The following is a 19,604-nucleotide window of genomic DNA, read 5'->3' as shown; positions in this document are numbered from 1 at the left end:
GAACTCCTGGTTGTGGGCAGAGTTGGCTGCAATACTGCATTCTAACCACTGCACCACCAGAACACCTTCTCACGCAATGAGAATGTCAATTTTCTATCAATCTTTTTAAAAAGTGACTAAAAAAATCTAGCTGGTCTTGTTGCAAAATCATGATTTATTTGGGGAGAAAGAGCATAATTTGTTCTAAACGTATTTAAGGGAAAGATAAATGTCCTTTAAGATTTTACTTAATTTACTTACATTAAAGTTTGAACTTACATTGACACTGTCACCTAAATTATCAGTCCTCCCCGCCCCCCAGAGATGGTATTTTTAATTTATGAATGTGTTTATATTTATAATCTGTCTCTGTTTCTTCAAAGGACAAGCTGATCTTGAAGCACTCAACTCTTTTGACCATAACAATGTATGAGCAGATAAGATGAGCCTTAATATTCACACTTATTTCTCTAAATCCATGTTTACAAACATGTGTTTTGACTTTGCTTCTGTTAACATATTTATAACAACTATCCAGGTCTATGACTGTAATAAAGATTTGATTTCTTCAGCTTTGAAACAGAGATGAGCACTGTCCCCTAGAGTCGGAAACGACTAGCACATATGTGCAAGGGGAACCTTTACCTTAGCCTTTAGCTTCTGAGTAGGGTTAAAGAAAACTATCTGTTTTAGAGTTTTGGATTCTCTCAGCTTTTCATTGTTCCATTGAGATCTGACTCGTGCTATTTCTACATATAATCCACATGGAATCTCTTTATTTGATAAGTGATTCCTTCCTTGCCTGTTGCTAATTACAGACTTGCCAAATATAGGGGACTTGGGAGGATATTTCCCAAGTAGATGCATTTTGTAGGCATTTTTATTGCGTATTTGCATTAAATTTTTGGGAGAAATATACATTTCAGCATTCTCCTTGGTCTTCCAAACCTTTTAAGTTTGAAAATGGCAAATAATTGAATCTGCATTGAAATCACATAAGCTTTTGTGAAAAAGCAAAGTAAATGCACAAATAGACGCCATAGCTATTTCTACTCATAAGTTTGGAAACCATTTGGTGCATCTGATGGAGCCAGTATGCGAGATTTTGCCAGTCTGTACTGATCACAGCAATCTTGAGTTTGCTGAACAAAGTCTGTTGATTGTGTCTTTGAGCGAGAGATCAGGCCCCCACTTTGAATTTTTAGAAGACATACCTGCTTGCTCTGGCATGCCTGGAATGTAAGTGGCCCTGCCAAAGCCTTTCTCTGCTTTTTAATCTTTCTAATAATTAGTTCCTACAGATTTAAAGTTATCTTAACAGATTGAAATATTCATGCCATCTTAATTACAAATTTATTATGGGAAGTTGTCCTTGGTGCCTTGGGGTGGTTCGTCAAGGAATAAATTTAAATAAATGGGCCATACAAGTTTTTATTATTCTTATTGCAGACATTTAATATAACCTTCCTATTATTGGGCGCATTCTTGTAATGCTGGTATCAGGCAATGAGTGAGGTGAAGAAACTTTTGCTTCTCTATTTAACATTCTCCTTCCAGCCACACCTTGGTAAATTTCTCTTTCTACCTTCTCTACGTATTCTTGGCAGTTGCTATCACGCTACAGAGGTAATGTAACCCAGCCAGATGAGCAGAGTTGTTCTTGTGATCCAATGGTGTGGATTGCTGGAAGAGAGATTGCTGTGATCCACTGGTTTCCATCATGCAATGCTTTTACGGTTCCCAGAAAGGAATGGTCTTCCGGTGAGTTAAAACTTAATTGGGTTTATCAGAGCTTCATCAGTGGGACATAACTTTTCTTGATGGGGATCGAGTTAGTACTGACTTCTGGCAATACCTGGGCAAATCTCTGCAATGTACTTGTCAGTGGTTTGCCCTTGCCTCCATTTTAGGGTCTGCCACTTCCTGGCCCAAAGTCACCCACCTGGTCTGGTGCAAAAGCCCAGAGTCTCCGGGTTTCTAACTTGGTGCCTTAACTTAACTTACACCAAACTGGCTCTCAGGACATAATAACTTGTGTTCAATTCATTTTGTTACACTCACAACCTTGCCACTGCCAGAAAGTCCTGCTGCTATTTTCTTGGAGTGAATTAGAACTCAATATAACAATAAAAAAAAAAGAAAGGGAAGAGGGAATTTATTTTGTAAGGATACTTAGAAATAGAATAACAGAGTTGGAAGGGACCTTGGAGGTCTTCTAGTCCAACCCGCTGCTCAGGCAGGAAACACTATACCATTTCAGACAAATGGTTGTCCAATCTCTTCTTAAAAACCTCCAGCGTTGGAGCACCCACAATTTCTGGAGGCAAGTCATTCCATTGATTAATTGTTCTCACTGACAGGAAATTTCTCCTTAGTTCTAGGTTGGTTCTCATGAACCAAAGCTTTAGGACTTTAGATCCTAAAGGACTTTAGGATTTTAGATCAGGGGTGTCAAACTCTATTTCATTGAGAGCCACATCAGGGTTGTGTTTGACCCCAGGGGGTTGGGGTGGGTGTGGCCAGGGTGGGCATGGCCAACTCAATGTCACTCATTTTGGGGGCGCCTGTGGTGGCCCAAGCACTCTACCAGCGAAAATGGGCTCCTGAGCTCTGTTTTCAGCTACAATGGCCTCCTACAACCCTCTGCCAGTGAAAACAGAGCTCAGGAGGACTGCACGCAGCCCTTGCGAGCTCCGTTTTCAGCTGCGATGGCCTCCTGCAACCCGGGCCAGACGCAGCATGGGCTGGTCCTTCACTGCTTCCAGGGAGGCCCCGCAGGCCAGATCTAAGCACTCCATGGGCCACATCCAGCCCGCAGGCCTTGAATTTGACACCCCTGCTTTAGATCATCATCATCATGAATATAAATAAATAAATCACCCCTTATCCCAGGTCACAGAGTAATTGTTCAACCAATAGTGACATTCTTATCGGCTGCATGCCAAGGATTGACACTGGACCCCCAGCATGCAAAGCACAACCCCTGAGCTGTAAGTGTGCTCCTATCTCCAGCTCTTGCAGATTTATTTCCTCCGTGGAAAGCAGACAACTGGGAGCATGGATCTGAGGAATACAGGTTCAGCACTTCCAACTGCAATTTTTAAAAACATCCACATGAAAACTTTCCCAGTGGGAAGATATTAGTACTAATGATGAATTTCTTTTAAGGCAAACAGTGACTGTGGAGGATAGAGTTTTCTGAGTACCATCACCCCCCAATTCACCCAAGACATCAGAAATGAAGATATGCAGTCCCGAAAACTTCTCTCCCACTGGTGGGTTGCTACTGGTTCTCCCCAGGTTCTGAACCAGTAGCGGAAATTTTGAGTAGTTCAGAGAACTGGTAGCAGGCTGAAAATTGGGCAAAACTCACTTAACAACTGCCTCGCTTAGCAACAGAAATTTGGGGTTCATCTGTGGTCGTAAGTCGAGGGCTACCTGTACTGAATACAACATCCTACATCTGTAATTAAAATGTACTCTAAACCTCTAAACAAAATGCAAACATGGCAGTTATAGATAGGTTAAGAACACAGTTAAATTGAATGGAACTTAACCTGAATTAAAATATTAGCATATTCATAGAATAAAAACATAAAAGCTTTTTTTTGTCTGCTTGCAGATTTGCATTTGGAACAAGGCCCCTGAGAATGATTTTGGGATATAGGTAGGATATCAAAGAAGAGAGAGTTAGTCAGATATAGTAGCCCCAACCCCTAAAGAATGTTAGAGAGTGTGAACATTAAAACTAATTGATACTGAAAACTTTGTTTAAGGGAAGCCTAAAAGATCCTTGCTACTGGATTTTCTGAAGGAAAAGCTTCTCTTCCCTTTATTACCACCAGAGGGCAAAAGATTAAAGGTTTATTTCCTGAAGTCTATAGCCTGATGTAAAAGTGATGGGGCTTGAAATGAACCAACATTTTTGGTAAAGCTGTTTCTGACTAACACATTTTGTTCAAAGGCATACAATTTTGTGAACTGTAGCTCACCTCATCAGAGTTGCAGAGTGGTTAAACTGGGACTAACTAGCTTTTTTTGCGCATCAGATAAGGTGAGCCGCAGCTGCCAAAAGCTTACCTCCATTAATGAAAACAAATGCATTTGTCAGAAAAGGTGCTACCAGATTCCTTCTGATTTTTTTTTTTATTTATTTTTTTTGCTCCCAAACACTAACCTGACTCACCTCCTGTAATGGATTTGAAATAGCATTTGGAGTACTATTTTTCACTCAGGAAACTTGAACTCATTCCTCAGTCAGAGCCAGAAACTATGGGGAACTAAAACAGACTCCCCAGCCCCATGTCGATAGACCACCTTGGTTTTACTTTTCAAATCGATACTTGAACCTGCATCCATATTCAGTATAAAGGTGGTCCCAAGCCAATAAATATCTAATTTCATACTGTGTCCAAATTTGTTTACTACTTTGTTCTCTGCACACCATCTGCATCAGTGGTGGATTTCAAAAAATTTTACTACCGGTTTTGTGGGTGTGGCTTGGTGGGCGTGGCATGAATTGGGGGGCGTGGCTTGGTGGGCACGGCAGGGGAAGGATACTGAAAAATCTCCATTCCCATCCCACTCCAGGGGAAGGTTACTGCAAAATCCCCATTTCCTCCCCATCAGCTGGGACTCGGTAGGCAGAGAATAGATGGGGGCGGGGCCAGGGGTGAAAGTCCCAGTTTGGACTGGATCGCCCAATCCAGTAGCAATGGAGGCGGGTGGTTCAGAGAACCGGTAGCAAAAATCCCTGGCCACCCCACCCCCCATGCCCAGCTGAGCCGTGTGATCATCAGAGGCTTTTTTTTTTACTTTTAAAAGCATTTTTTCTACAACCTCTTCCACCGAAAAAATGCTTTTAAAAGTAAAAAAAGCCTCTGATGATCGCACGGCTCAGCTGGGATCATCAGAGGCTTTTAAAAGCATTTTTCTACAACCTCTTTGGCTGAAGAGGTTGAAAAAAATTGCTTTTAAAAGCCTCTGACAATCTCAGCTGAGTTGCCTAACCGGCAGAGGCTTTTTTTCTTTTAAAAGCCTCTGCCGATCAGGCAACTCAGCTGAGATCGTCAGAGGCTTTTAAAAGCATTTTTTTTACAACCTCTTCAGAGGTTGTAGAAAAAATGTTTTTAAAAGAAAAAAAAAAGTTGGCCATGCCCACTCAGTCACATTAACACCCCCCACCAAGCCACGCCCACAGAACCGGTAGTAACAAATTTTAGATTTCACCACTGGGTGGGGCCAGTCAGAGGTAGTATTTACTGGTTCTCCAAACTACTCAAAATTTCTGCTACCGATTCTCCAGAACTGGTCAGAACCTGCTGAAACCGACCTCTGATCTGCATCTGTAAAGGGAAGAGGGAATGGCCTTGAAGGGCAAAGGGAAGAATCATTACCGGGCTCAAGCGGATAAGAGACGCTTGAGCCCGGGGCCAAGAAAATAATTTGAGAAAATGTCTCAGACAAACTCCTTCCTAGTTCAGACAAAGATAAAGGGAGGGAGGAGAAAGCCACATTCAGACTTGCAATTCTATTACTATAGCTATTACAATCAAAGTAGTCTTGACTTGCATGGCATTGGGTTTTTAGTCTGGTCTACCTTGTAGGGCTGACGAACCTCTCTCTCAAGACCTTCAACTATTACTTTGGAAGTAGCTGTGAAATTACTAAGTTTCCTGTAGGACAGGGATGTCAAACCTGAAGCCCGTGGGCTGGATGCATCACGCGCTGGCCACCCCCACCCCCAGTTTAGCGAAGGGGGGAAACATTGCAATACATCACATGACAACAACATGTCATCGCGAGTTTGACACCCCTGCTGTAGGAAATGAGCAGGCTGAACCTGAGGGAGGGGTTAAACATGTCATGAGTCCTTGTGCACCCGCAAGAGATGTAAGTCCGGCCTACCTTGAATGCCTGTCTTATCTCCTGCGCATTTCCCTTAATGCTCAGTTGATCAGATTCTTGTAGAGAGCTTAAGCTTGCCATAAATCTTTATACTCATTTGAACTGCCTGAATCTCCTGATTTCCCCGGCGTTTGACATTACCTGCCTTGGCTGATAATGGTTCTGTTTAGTATCCACCTCTTGGTTTTCTGCCTTGGTTGCTTCAATCCTCCCAAAAGCTTTCGCTTTCCTGCTTCATTCCCAAGATCCTTTCCAATTGTGTTCAACTACTTTAATGCCATTTTGAAGTTTCTGTTGGACCACAGCTATCAGTGACTTCAACTGGCCACCGTGACACTAAAATAGTTTTTTTTAATGCATTATGGTATCATAATACCAGCTCAGTCCACTTGTGCTGTAACAGCACATATAAGAACGTAATGGCAGAGTTTGAATCACATTGTTGAGTAAATGAAAGACAAAGATAATAAATGGTCAACACCACTGGTCCATACATAGTATCTACTGTACTATACCTACCTGTACTCCTAGGAAAAAAGCTGATAAAAGAGAAAATAATCTCCACACAGGAGTTATGGCAGTGAGATTTTAAACCCAAAAGTGTTTATCTCCAAAATGGTACATTTAGACAAAATGTACCATTTCTAATCAAATAAAACTGACTTCGTTGCAGTTTTCCTTGTGTGAACAAAACAGAAATCTGAAAGTATTATTTTCCCACAAATGAAAAGAAACAAAACTGTGATGCAAAAGAAATTCCGAGCACAGCTTCAATTAGTCTAGATAATACAATCAATGGAAACAGTAATTAGCTCATAAATGAATGAATGAATGAACCAGTAAAGGCCTCAGTTCTCCTTTTAGACAGAAAATGTTATGCCTGGCCTTCAAAAACCATGTGATTATTTTTAATTTGATACATAAGTGGGCTTTTTAGTCTGTGCTGAAAAGGATGTTTCCTGCCACAATAATGTATTTGGCCTAGAAATGTACTCAATGGAGTACAAAGCTAGTCCTCAAATTACAACCACAATTGGGACCAGTTGTTAAGTGATTTTACAACTTTTTTTGCCACAGTTAAGCGTATCACTGCAGTTGTTAAGTGAATCACATGGTCATTAAGTGAATCCAGCTCCCCCCCCCATTGTCGTTGCTTGTCAGAAGCCAGTGGGGAAGGTTGCAAATGGCGATCACATGACCTTGGGTATGCTGCAAACTTGATAAACATGTGTCAGTTGTCAAGCACCGGAATTTTGATCATTTGATTGTGGGGATGCTGCAGGGACGTACATAAGTGCAGGAACTCACTTTTTTTTAGCGCTGTTCAAACGGTCGCTAAAGAAATGGACAGGTATGGGCTACCTTAATAGAATCAGGTACACCTAGAATGCCCCAATATTCTAATATTCTAATTCTAATATTCTAAGGATATTCTCAATTATGTTCAACATTTACCCTGCATGAGAATCTATTAGGAACTGCTTAATGGAAGCCATTATGTCTGGCTATAATTTAGAATGGCCAGTCACAAAAAACAGTATGGCCTGCTGTGTTTTGTTTTCAGTGCTGTAATAACTTTTATGTCATTTCTCTTAAGGTAGTTTTTCTCTTTTGACCCTCTTCTTACTCTGCGAAGAAATTATGCTTGCATTGACTTTAGAGCTCTCTGCTCTCTGACTGAGGTGAATAGCCACGTTAACGGCCTTAATTCCCTCCCCAGCCCAGGAGAAATGCAGCAGAAGCTCGGGGTTTTCTTAGCCTTGTTTCCTCGATCTGGATAGATTAAGTTCGTCTCTTTTCCAAGTTGAGATTCCATGTTTTGCAAAGTATGCTTGAGATATAACCAATCTCTCCACTGTTGAGGCCTTGAATAAAGCAAACTGACCTTTCCTCCTTAACCTTATCTGTCCGTTTACAATTGCCAAATGTTCTTTAGTGTCTCTCCGTCAAAGTTTTGCAATTCCCTCAAGCCAAAGACCCAGCTAACAGGCCAAATATCACCCAGGAGCACCCTTAGAAATGTCATTTTTGAGCCTCTACATCCTTCCCCCCCCCCCCAAAAAAAAGAGGGATTCTCAGATATCTGATCCTTAATGGTGAACGTATGTTATCCACTCCTACTGACAGAAATGTGCTTTTGTTGTGTAGGAAGTTAGCGCCCCCCCCCCAGGAAAATGAGATATTTTAGGAAATATTAAAAGGGCAGAATGTTTCCCCTAAAAGGGAGGCAGAAACTCAGCCCCTCCCCCCCCCCCTTTGTTAATGGGCCATTAAGGCCTGAGCCAGTCTATTCTACATAACAAAGATCTATCTCCTTCAGGCAGAGCCATAGTAAGACTTGCCCAAAGCCCTTTCATTACATCATCACCCAGCAAGGCTCAACCAAGCCTGGGACACAGACAACCTACAAAGTTACCCCTGTATGGCCCCATGGGAGTCTGACAACCAATCAGAATACAAGCTCAAATTCAAAAACCCAGAGAGGGTATAACACCCAAGCACTCTCAGCATCTCTGCCCGTTTTTGCCCAGGACCTCAAACCATGTGATCCTGTCCACCATTAAAAACCATCTTTCCAAACAGCCACCATGTTTCCAGTGTCTTTCTCCCCACTTGGAACTGAACCCAGAAGGATATTTCTTCCAACAGTTGGCTTAATTGTAATAAATGTAGTTTGGTCTAATGCTTAATGACATCAAGCTAGAAATTGGGAAATTGTGAGTTCTAGTCCTGCTTTAGGCATGAAAGAAGGCAGGGTGATCTCAGGCCAATCATCCTCTCTCAGCAAGACCCACCTCACAGGGTTGCTCTTGTGAGGAAAATAGGAGGAAGGAGGAGTATTAGTGTTGTAGCGCGGGAATAACAAGAGGCACAAGCAAGCTAGTAACAACAGCTCTTTAATTCAGGGTGAGACTTCAGCAAAAACTCACAGGCAACAGCCCTCTTTATATACTTTCCAGAGGCAACCAAGAACCAATCAGAATTCACTGTGCATTTGAATTTCCTGCACAAAATAGATACATACACAACACCCCTCCCCTCCCAGAAGACACTTATTCTATCTATTTACATATTTACATACAAAATCACGCAGGTGACCAGGGCGTGTCTTAATCCTGGTTGACCTGCGTAGTTCAGTTGTTGGCGAGGCGTCGAGCCGGTCGGAGGGACCTCCCGTCTCTCCCAGCTCCGCCAATGGAACCTCCTGGATTTCTCTGGAGGTGTGGCTATCTCCGGCTGGGAGTGTCGGTTCGCTGGGGTGGCGCTGGAACTCAGGGTTGCCAGATAAGTATTCCGCCTACTCGGGCTTGAGGTAGCTGTGTCAGGAAGACTTGGATAGTTAGGACACGAGTTTTCGTTTGGTAAATGTTTACGCAATTGATCTATATGTCTCCTCCAGATTTTACCATGCCCTATATCAACTGTGTATGACTTTGGACTGGTAATTCCTACAATGGTTTCCTCTACCCATAAAGGCCCATTGGTGTAGCTTCTAGCAAAAACTGGTGATCCTACTTCGAAATGTCTTAGTCCTCCCCCTTCCCCGGTGAAGCTATCGGAGGAGTAATTAGGATGCAGTCTGTCTAGAACGCATCGTAGCTTTCGGCCCATTAAAAGCTCGGCTGGGCTGCGGCCCGAAGTGGGGCACAGGGTGGCATGCTGTACCGCTAAGAACTCATCTATTCTAGCCTGCCAGTTCCCTGCATCGAGTCGGGAGAGGGCTTCTTTGGCCATTCTTACAAATCTTTCAACAAGGCCATTAGAAGCCGGATGAAAAGGAGTGGATAATGCATGTCTTATGCCTAATTCGGCTAAGTAGCCTTCGAATTGAGTTGCCGTGAATTGGGGCTCATTGTCGGATACCAGGGTGTCCGGCAAACCGTGTGTTGCGAATACTTTTCTGAGTACTTTGATTATGGCCTCAGAAGTGGTAGATGGCATTAAGGCAATTTCGAGCCACTTAGAATATGCATCTACAATAATAAGAAAGTTCTGGCCATGGAACGGGCCAGCGAAATCGATGTGAATCCTCCCCCACGGTCCTTTTGGTTTTTCCCATTCCCAAACGGGCGCTATGGGAGGATCTGGGCGGGACTCCTGGCAGGGCCTATACTTCCCCACCCACTCAGTGACATCTTGGTCGAGATGTGGCCACCAAACATAGTTACAAGCTAGGCCTTTCATGCAAACAACACCAGGGTGTCCCCCATGCAGCATTTCTAGAACTCTGTGCCTTAACTGCGAAGGAATGACCACCCTGTCTCCCCACAACAATCAACCCCCCAACATTGACAGTTCATTTTTTTTTGTTAAAGTACAATTGGAAGTCACCACCGTCCACCTTGGTAGGCCAACCCCTCGTTACCCAGCCCATTACTGTGCGCAAAACAGAGTCTCTGGCAGAAACCCTCACCACCTCGTTCGAAGAAATGGGGCCCGGGGAAACAATGTCAAGCAGTAAGACCGGGGCTTCCGGGGTCGGGTTGTCCAATAATTCGGGCAAAGGACATCGGCTGAGGGCATCAGCATGTCCTAAGGTTTTGCCCGGCCGGTGGAGCAGTCTGTACGAATATGCGGCCAAGAAAATGAACCATCTGGTCATCCGGGGGGAGAGAGCCGCCAGGGTTGGTTTATCTCCAGCCAAAAGTCCCAAAAGAGGCTGGTGGTCTATAATAAGTTCAAAGGTGCGGCCAAACAAATACTCGTGAAATTTTTTGACCCCCGCTACAGCTGCTAGTGCCTCCCTATCTAGCTGGCTATAGTTCCTTTCAGCACTAGACAGAGTGCGAGAGTAATAGGCGATGGGCGCCTCTAACCCATTCGGCAGTCTATGGCTTAAAACCGCACCTACGCCAAAGGGGGAAGCGTCACAGACCAATACTAGAGGTAGTTCAGAATTGTACTGGATGAGGAAACTGTCCTCAGACAAAAGTCTCTTAACCGTGTTGAATGCGGTCGCTTCTCGCTTGCCCCAAACCCACGGAACGTTTTTTCCCAGGAGCCTGTGCAGAGGCTCCGCAACGGTGGCTTTGTGTTTCAAAAACATCGTATAGAAATTGAGAAGGCCCAGGAAAGCCTGCAGCTCGGATTTCGACTTGGGGGTGAGCGCGCTTTGGATAGCCCTAATTTTGCTTTCTGTGGGGTGAATGCCTGTGCCGTCGATTCGATAGCCTAAGAATTCCACTGATGGAACCGCTATCTTGCATTTATTCCGTTTGAGTTTAAGTCCCGCTTCTCTGAATCTGGTTAAGACTTGTCTAACCCTTTGTCCTAACTGAACTTCATCTTGGCCACTAATTAAAACGTCGTCAAAATACGGGACGATGCCTGGGAGGCCTTGTAGAAGGTGCTCCATTGTGCTTTGAAAAAGTCCTGGGGCGATGCTGACCCCAAACTGAAGCCTGGTGCATTTGAAGGCACCTCTTTGAGTTACTATTGTCTGTGATTCTGCCGTAACGTCATCTACTGGCAGTTGCTGGTACGCCTGCGCAAGGTCTAGTTTTGCGAATAGCTTGCCAGGCCCCAGGGAGTGTAGTAGATGGTGGACTATTGGAACTGGATAGGCGCTCTGCTGCAACGCCTTGTTAATCGAACATTTATAGTCAGCGCAAATTCTAATTGAGCCATCCGATTTGACTGGCGTGACTATTGGGGTTTCCCACTTAGCGTGATCCACGGGAACTAGCACCCCTTGCTTAATGAGCTTGTCGAGCTCCGCATCAATTTTGGGATTTAAAGCAAAGGGAACTCGCCTTACTTTCAGTCTAATTGGCGCTACATTGGGGTCTAAATTAAAAGATATAGGGGTCCCCACGTACTTGCCTAGAGTCTCTTCGAAAATGTCCCGAAACTCGTGGAGCAGGATTTCTTTAAGTGATGATTCGCTGATGCTGTGAACGCCCGTGAAGCCCATGCCGAGGGCCTGGAACCATTTCATGCCCAGTAGACTTGGTAGGGGCTTGCTAATGACGGTCAGGGGCAGCTCTTTCTGGAACTCGCCGTAGGTGACCCAGAATGTGCCCACGCCTTCAATGGGAACTCGGTTTCCCTGGTAGTCGAGTAGGCGGATTTTCTGACGGGACAGCTGGTTCTTCTGAAACTTGGGCAGGAGTGCCTTGAGGGTTGATCAGGACATGATCGATAATGTAGACCCGGTGTCGATTTCCATTTCGCAGAATTTGCCGTTGATTTCTACTTTCGTGTAGACTTTCTCGTCGTCGGTTGTGCTGGCTTGGCCAATTCTCGTGCTGTAGGTCTCCCGCTTTTGAGGTTCACGCCGTTTTCTCACGCCGTCATCTTTGATTGGCTGTTTTGAACGAGCCAGTTCTGGTTGGTCGCGGTAGTCACGTGGCTTTCGACTACGCAGAAATTGAGCTCTGCAAACTCGTGCTAGGTGGCCTTTTCTATCGCAACGCCTGCAAATGGCTTCTCTGTATTTACATGAATGTCTCTCGTGATCCCCGCCACAGCTAGGGCAATTCTCGTGGCGGCGGCTTTGTTCGCTCAATTTCTTTTCTGTATGGAAGACGTCCTCGTCCGACTCTTCCTCTGTGCTGGTTCGCACCTCTTCTCTGTGGACGGGGGCTGTTTTCGGCCTGTCTTTGCTTGAACTTGGTCGCTGCAGCGCTTCCAAAGCTTTTGTTGAGGCCTCATGTGCTCGGGCTTCGTCTAGCGCACCGGCTAGCGTTAGGTCTGGCTTGGCTAGAAGACGCCTTTGTAACCTGGTATCTTGAACCCCGCAAATCAATTGTTCAAGCAGCGCGTCGTCTAAGTCTCTGTAGTCACAATGCGTTGCGGCTTTTCGAAGTGCAGCCACATAAGCGCTGACCGGCTCTCCTTCTTTTTGAACTTGTTGCCGGAGTTCGTAGCGCTGAACAAATTTAGACAGAACTGGAGCGTAGTGGGCTCTCAGGTTGGCCTGGAGGATGTCCCAGGGAACCGTCTGGACTGGGGTTGGCTCGCAGAGTGATTCGGCCATCTCAAACATGTCTGGTCCGCAGTGGCTTAAGAACAGGGCCCTTTTCCTGTTTGCCGAAAGCCCTTGCATTTCGCTCGCTTCCAGGGATCACTCGAACCTGGTCAGATACGATCCCCACTTCTCTCGGGTTGGGTCGAAGGGTTTTGGCGGAACGTAGGCAGACATGCCGTGTCTTCGTGTTCGCTAGTCACCCTGGCTGAAACTCCAAGCTCTTTTTTGATTTGCCTCTTGTGGCCTCTATCCAACCCTCGTCGCCAATGTTGTAGCGCGGGAATAACAGGAGGCACAAGCAGGCTAGTAACAACAGCTCTTTAATTCAGGGTGAGACTTCAGCAAAAACTCACAGGCAACAGCCCTCTTTATATACTTTCCAGAGGCAACCAAGAACCAATCAGAATTCACTGTGAATTTGAATTTCCCGCACAAAATAGATACATACACAACAATTAGGTATGCTTGAAAAGTTATAATATATTGCTTAGTCCATGTATGATATGCCATGCGCTAAATAAATAAATAGATATGCTTGAGTTATTAAAAAAAAATAATAAAGACCAGATAAAAATAAAAAATGCATTGATAATTCATCATGTTTGTACAGCACTTTCTTGTCTTCTGTGGTGAGATGCAGGTGACAGATCCTGAAGCTCCCACCATCAAGCTGTGAAAACACAGTGGCAACAGGTTTTCTGAATTTTTATATTAAGAGAAAAATCAATTAGAAAGGGTAATGCCCAGTCTTAAAGTTCTCCACTACTTTCTGTAGAGATGTGATCTTTAAAAAAAACAAAAACAAAAAAAAACTTTGAAGATAAGCGGTATTATTATCCCATTTTCACAAACAGGAGGAGGGACCTGACTGGGTAGAATCAGAAAGGATCAGAAAGATCGGCAGTTCGGCGGTTCGAATCCCGGTCTCCTGCGTAAGCAGGGGGTTTGACTAGATGTCCTCCAAGGTCCCTTCCAACTCTGTTACTGTTACCAAGAGTCCGTGAGAAAAAGGACTTTGCATAATAAGACCAAGACATTACTTCACTGCAGAGGTGAAACACAACCTCAGGGCTTCAGACATTAAGCTTGAATTTTTCAGCCTTTTGTTAAAATCATTTTTGGGGGTGTTGTTTGTTTACATATGAAAAAAAAGTGCTATTAAATTATTTTCCCCGAGAATTATAATTTGGTTTCCAACATTGCAATCGTGCATGAGTCCTTCAGGAGAAGGGCAGTATAGAAGTCTAATTAATAAATAATAATAGACTGGAAAACCAAATTCTCTGACTTTCTGAAAATCACTTGGGCTCTTGTTCCCTTTGCGGAATCTGCAGGTGCCTCCTGCCCTTTGAGAGAAACCGCAATAGATCATCTGGATTGAAATATTGAAGTATATTGTTATAATGGCTGCAATTTACTCACAAAAGCCTGTAGTACAGTGGACTAAAGCACTGTTATTAACATCTGCTGCTTGCAATTACTGCAAGTTCAAATCTCACCAGGCTCAAGGTTGAGTCAGCCTTCCATCCTTTCAAAGGTAGGTGAAATGAGGACCCAGATTGTGGGGGCAATAAGCTGACTTTGTATAAATATACAAAAGGATGAAGGCTATTGCTTAACGCATTGTAAGCTGCCCTGACTCTCCGGAGAAGGGCGGCATATAAATTAAAGCAAAAAAAAAAAAAAAAAAGCCTCTTCAGAATTAATGTGGCCCTTTCCCTGTGTATCCCAAAGCAGCATGCCTCGGGGCCTGTTTCCTTCTTGCATTTTCTATATGACAAAGGAGAAGAAGAAAGCCTCACTGGTGAGGCAAAGGATAGGAGGGATGATACATATCATTCTCACACACACACACAAAATCCCATATTCCTGTGTTGCTGAAAAGCATCCAAATGTAGGTTCTGTCACTGTTGACATGATTGAATTAAAAAGGAGCTTAAGTTATTAAAGTGAGAGGCTTTAATCATGCCATTAGGGTGGGGTACAGGGTGGAAGAACCTACTCCTACCAGAACATGCAAGATGAAAGATGAAATTTTTGCTGCAAATTCAGTATACTGTATCTGTCGAGATTTGTCGCTGCTCCACTTGTGCTTCTACATCCGATTCCAGTGACAGAGGTCCTGCTAAATAAATAAATCCTGGGATCCAATGGAATTTTATCTAGAGCTTGACCTTGTGACCTTGAACCTGGTCATTCTGGTTGTGAGTTATGTGATCTTGCTTTTGGTTTTCCTGATCTCTTGCGTGCTTTATGACTGTCGAGGGAAAGATCCCAGTAAGGAGTGTATTTCGGCGATTCCCATGGAAACCCAGGCGCCAATCCAGTTGATGGTAGTGCAGCAGGGATGCCCTAGTATCCACTGGGCAAGAGGACTCGTCCCTGCTTACGAAAGTGCATCTGATGCAGCCACGAAAAAGACAACATCAGTATAAAAAAGATCTTTCCTTTCTCCAGTATTCTAACTTTGCATGATTCTCTCCTGTTTGCACAAGGATAAGAGAGTCAGGTAAGCCAATATTGACAGCTTGCGTGGACGCATGCTAGAAAGGGTGATTTCAGTACAGTATAGTATTGCTAGGATATGGGTGACATTGGACTTAGCTCTTAACAAATCCAACTTCTTTTTATTTGTTATTTTCACATATGACCTCTGCCTCTGGCTGATGTTAAGGGTGTCAAGATAATAGAATACTCTGAAATCTGAATTGAGTTGGGGTGGGTATGTCTTTTTCCAGAATAAATCAATGATTTGCCAGAGAAATGGGCAAGAGGAGAAATAGACATTTATTTATTTATTTATTTATTTATTTATTTATTTATTTATTTATTTATTTATTTATTTTTGAATTTGTATACCACCCTTCTCCCTGAGGACTCAGGGCGGTGAACAGCCAAATAAAAACATCAAATACAAATATTAAAATACAGTTAAATATATATATATAAATTTGGCCCCCTTAATTAAAACAATAAACAAACAAAACAATTAAAAACACTTAAAAAGGAATTAGGCCAGCCCGGCTTGTTGAAAAAAGAAGGTTTTAAGGGCATGGTGGAAGGCACTGAGGTCATGGATTCTCCTTATCTCTGGGGGCAGCTGATTCCAGAGGGTAGGTGCCCCCACAGAGAAGGCCCTCCACCTGGGGGTCACCAGCCTGCATTGTTTGGCTGATGGCACCCCGAGGAGGCCCTCTCTGTGGGAGCGCACGGGTCGGTGGGAGGTCGTTGGTGGCAGTAGGCGGTCTCGAAGATAACTAGGCCCTATGCCATGGAGCGCTTTAAAGGTGATAACCAACACCTTGAAGCGCACCCGGAAGACCACTGGGAGCCAGTGCAGCTCGCGCAGGAGCGGTGTTACATGGGAGCGCCATGCTGCTCCCATCACTACCCGCGCTGCTGCGTTCTGGACCAGTTGGAGCCTCCGGGTGCTCTTCAAGGGGAGCCCCATGTAGAGAGCGTTACAGTAATCAAGGCGAGAGGTCACGAGGGCATGAGTGACTGTGCACAGGGAATCCCGATCAAGAAAGGGCCGCAACTGGCGAATCAGGCGAACCTGATAAAAGGTCCCCCTGGTCACAGCCGTCAGATGTTCCTCCAAGGACAGCTGAGTATCCAGGAGGACTCCCAGATTACGAGCCCTCTCTGTGGGGGCCAAAGACTCGCCCCCAATAGTCAGTGATGGAGTCAACTGACTATATCGGGATGCCGGGAACCACAGCCACTCAGTCTTGGAAGGGTTGAGCTTGAGCCTGTTCCTCCCCATCCAGATCCGTACAGCCTCCAGGCACTGGGACATCACTTCAAGTGCATCATTGGGGTGTTATGTTATTTTATTTTATTTGTATCCCAGCTTTATATATTTTACAAACAGCCCAAGGCAGCAAACATATTCAACACACCTTACCTTCCTAGATTTATTTTCCCCACAACAACAATTATTTGAGATGGGTTGGTCTGAGAGAGAGGGACTGGCCAAAAATCACCTAGCCAGCTTTCATGGCTAAGGCGGGACTTGAACTCACGGTCTCCTGCTTTCTAGCCTGGTGTCTTAACCACTACATCATATGACTTATGGTTTATATGACTTATGGTTCATGTTTTATATGAAGTTAAGATAAACATTTGCTACAGAAGCTACTTTTCCTCCACCAAGGCAAGGAAGGACACCTTGGGGATGTTATAATGGATCTAATAATCTACATGGATAATAGTGTTTATATGCTTGCAGTAAAGTACATTCTTAAACAAATGGAACATAATAGGTTTTGCTATAAAGTATGGGTGAGTAAGTGTTACTTATTCCGCATTTGACACTTCAGCACAATGTGGAATGCATGGGACCCAATCTCTGAAGGATAACATTGTGGTACATTTCCTCACACTGCATTAGCATGTCCTTCAATTTATCTTCTGTGTGAACATGTGCAAATGTTCTGTACTGGCCAAATAATTGGGAACGTTATAGAACATCCCAGACAACAACATAACAAAGTAGGGTTTGTTGAAGAAACTGTTGGGCCTAATTCACCCTAATCTTAACTATAATTCTTGGTTTACAAATCAGAGAAGCTGGCTTCACACTAAATCAGAATGGAACAATCTATATTATGGTTGAAAAGCATTTGTGATCCAGTCAGTATAGCAGAGTAGGACCAGAGAGATCCAAATTCTTATCTTTTTCAACTCATAAAGCTCTCTTTGGTGACTTAGGGATCGAGGCTGCTTTGGAGAAGGAACAATCTGAAGGCACCATCTCTGTGTTTACAAGAATGTACCCTATCCTGTTTTTCCTAAATTCTTAGGAATAGTCTAATTGCCAAGTCCAGTAAATGCCTCATATAATGGGAGAGCAGCTTCCAGCAAAATCCATGCTGTTCCCTCTGCTCACAGCAGACGTTAATCACAGCTATTTCTGTCAACTTGCTTTTTCAAAGATTGATTAAAATATTGTACACATAAGCTAAAATATTTTTTGGGTGCGTCATGTAGCCATTATTCCGACATGGATCAATAACACTAGATTTGAAAAGAAAAGTCTGATGCTTTAGATGCACAGATTGCCAATGCATAATTTTTTTAAATGAGAAAGATCAATCAAATCTGTGTGAAATATATCACTTACTCTGGAACTGGGAAATTAGTTTCCTTGAAGATTTGTAGCTGGAGGGAAGATGGACATGACCTTAAAGCAAGGAAAAATACTTATGTATCGTTGGGGAAGGTTGGATGCCTTTTCTGATCTGAAGAAGAGAGTTTGCAGTCCAATGATTAGGCTGAGATACCAAAGTAAAGAAATCCTGCTAATTGTATTTAATTCATTTTGAAGGTCCTTTTTGCAAACTTCAGTGTTTCTCAAATGTTCTCCTTTGGGAAACAGAGCATTTAAAATCAATTGAAAGTGCAGCAGATCAAGAATTCTGTTAAGAAGAAGAAATAAACATTTATGGGGAATGCATTAAAAATGGTGTGATTAGTTTGCTTGAAGCTGCTGAAAGAATGTCCAAGGGTTGGGGGAACAGGATGGAGAATGTATTAAATAATATTGTGTTCTACAGAGTTTCAGTAAAAACCACACACATTTTTGACCAGGATTTGTAGCTTTTCTGATGACAATTGAGCAAAATTCTCAGCACTTCTCACCATAGTTAACTGGACATACTAGGAATTTCAGTGTATCAACATCTGCAAAGCCACTGGTCGTCCATCCATCCGTCCGTCCCCCACCTCTCCTGGCTAGGACAGATGTCCCATTTTGTAACCCTTAGGATTGTGCATTGTCTCCGATTCAATGACTAAAAATGTTTTGGAGCCCATGGAAGAATTTGCAAGGTGGCTGTTGACCGAGCCATTAGGCAGTTGCATCTTTTCTTGGCCCGTTCTAACTTTCATGGTTGATGCTTTGAGTTTCAGGAGGTCCTGAAAGCTGGACTTCCATGAGCACCAGTCCGTACTCTGAAGCACCTTTTGGCCTTTGCTGGAAAAAGCTGCGTAGTGCCTGCATCACATTCCTAGATGGAATCGAGACTTTGAAGGAGTCTATAAGGCTGTGCTTATCTCTGCTGTATCTTACGATAGTTAATGATAGCAGAAGAGCAGCCGGAATGGACCTAATCAATCGGAGCATCTCTTTGGAGTTGCAGTTCGTTAGACTTTGCCCTGACACGTAGTGCTTTAGGTGGCAAAAGTTCCATGAACTCTGAGATGCCTGCTTTACAGTCAGACTTAAATTTCTAAGGCCTGGAGACAGATTTTATCCACCTTGTTAAGCATATATGCAAATTGAAGCATGCCGTAACATTATATTCTGCAAATTGTTATAATGCATTTATGTATTTCTCCTTAGGCACATCAGCCAGTTTTCTTCTTTCCAAACCAGAGAGGAGGAATTTTACCTGTTTAATAAACTTGGCTCCATTTTTTGCTTATTTAATGTTTCTGGATTAATGCTTCTCTTTTCAACTTGTGTCAGTTTTTCCATATTTTTACAGCATTTGTCTGTGTTGAGCTATGAATATTGCAAAAAGCAGTGTCAAACAATTTTCATTTATATACTGTAATTGCTGGTCCTATTTAAATATTTCTTTTTTTCCACAGAAATTGTCCATAAATGCATACATATTTGATATTTTAATTCAACATATACAGCTGGCAACCTTCTAGATGTTTGGACTATAATCTCCAACATCCCCCGTTTAAAAAAGAGCTCGATTTTTTCCCCAAGCATCCTTAACTAGAATTTGCAGCT

At 43.4% G+C, this 19,604-nt stretch overlaps 1 protein-coding gene across 2 annotated transcripts; it reads left to right on the top strand.

Moving 5' to 3' along the window:
- Positions 1 to 1,627: 1,627 nt before the first annotated feature.
- On the top strand, positions 1,628 to 19,284 carry SMIM36 (small integral membrane protein 36). Of its 2 annotated transcripts, none has more exons than XR_015732443.1 (2): positions 1,628 to 1,740; positions 19,203 to 19,284. XR_015732443.1 is itself a non-coding variant. In XM_060688251.2 (2 exons), the coding sequence occupies exon 1, from the start codon at positions 15,007 to 15,009 to the stop codon at positions 15,289 to 15,291; it is 285 nt and encodes a 94-aa protein (XP_060544234.2). In that variant the 5' UTR covers positions 14,588 to 15,006; the 3' UTR covers positions 15,292 to 15,365; positions 19,203 to 19,284. The 2 variants fall into 2 exon arrangements, 1 of the variants encoding a protein (XP_060544234.2); XM_060688251.2 differs by lacking the exon at positions 1,628 to 1,740 and adding an exon at positions 14,588 to 15,365.
- The last annotated feature ends 320 nt before the right edge of the window (positions 19,285 to 19,604 follow it).

The sequence above is a fragment of the Pantherophis guttatus genome, chromosome 2, assembly GCF_059756535.1.
Source record: "Pantherophis guttatus breed Tessera chromosome 2, ASM5975653v1, whole genome shotgun sequence".
Classification (NCBI taxonomy): Eukaryota; Metazoa; Chordata; class Lepidosauria; order Squamata; family Colubridae; genus Pantherophis; species Pantherophis guttatus.
The sequence above is the reverse complement of the archived record's forward strand: the minus strand, read 5'-3'. Positions and strand labels throughout refer to the sequence as shown.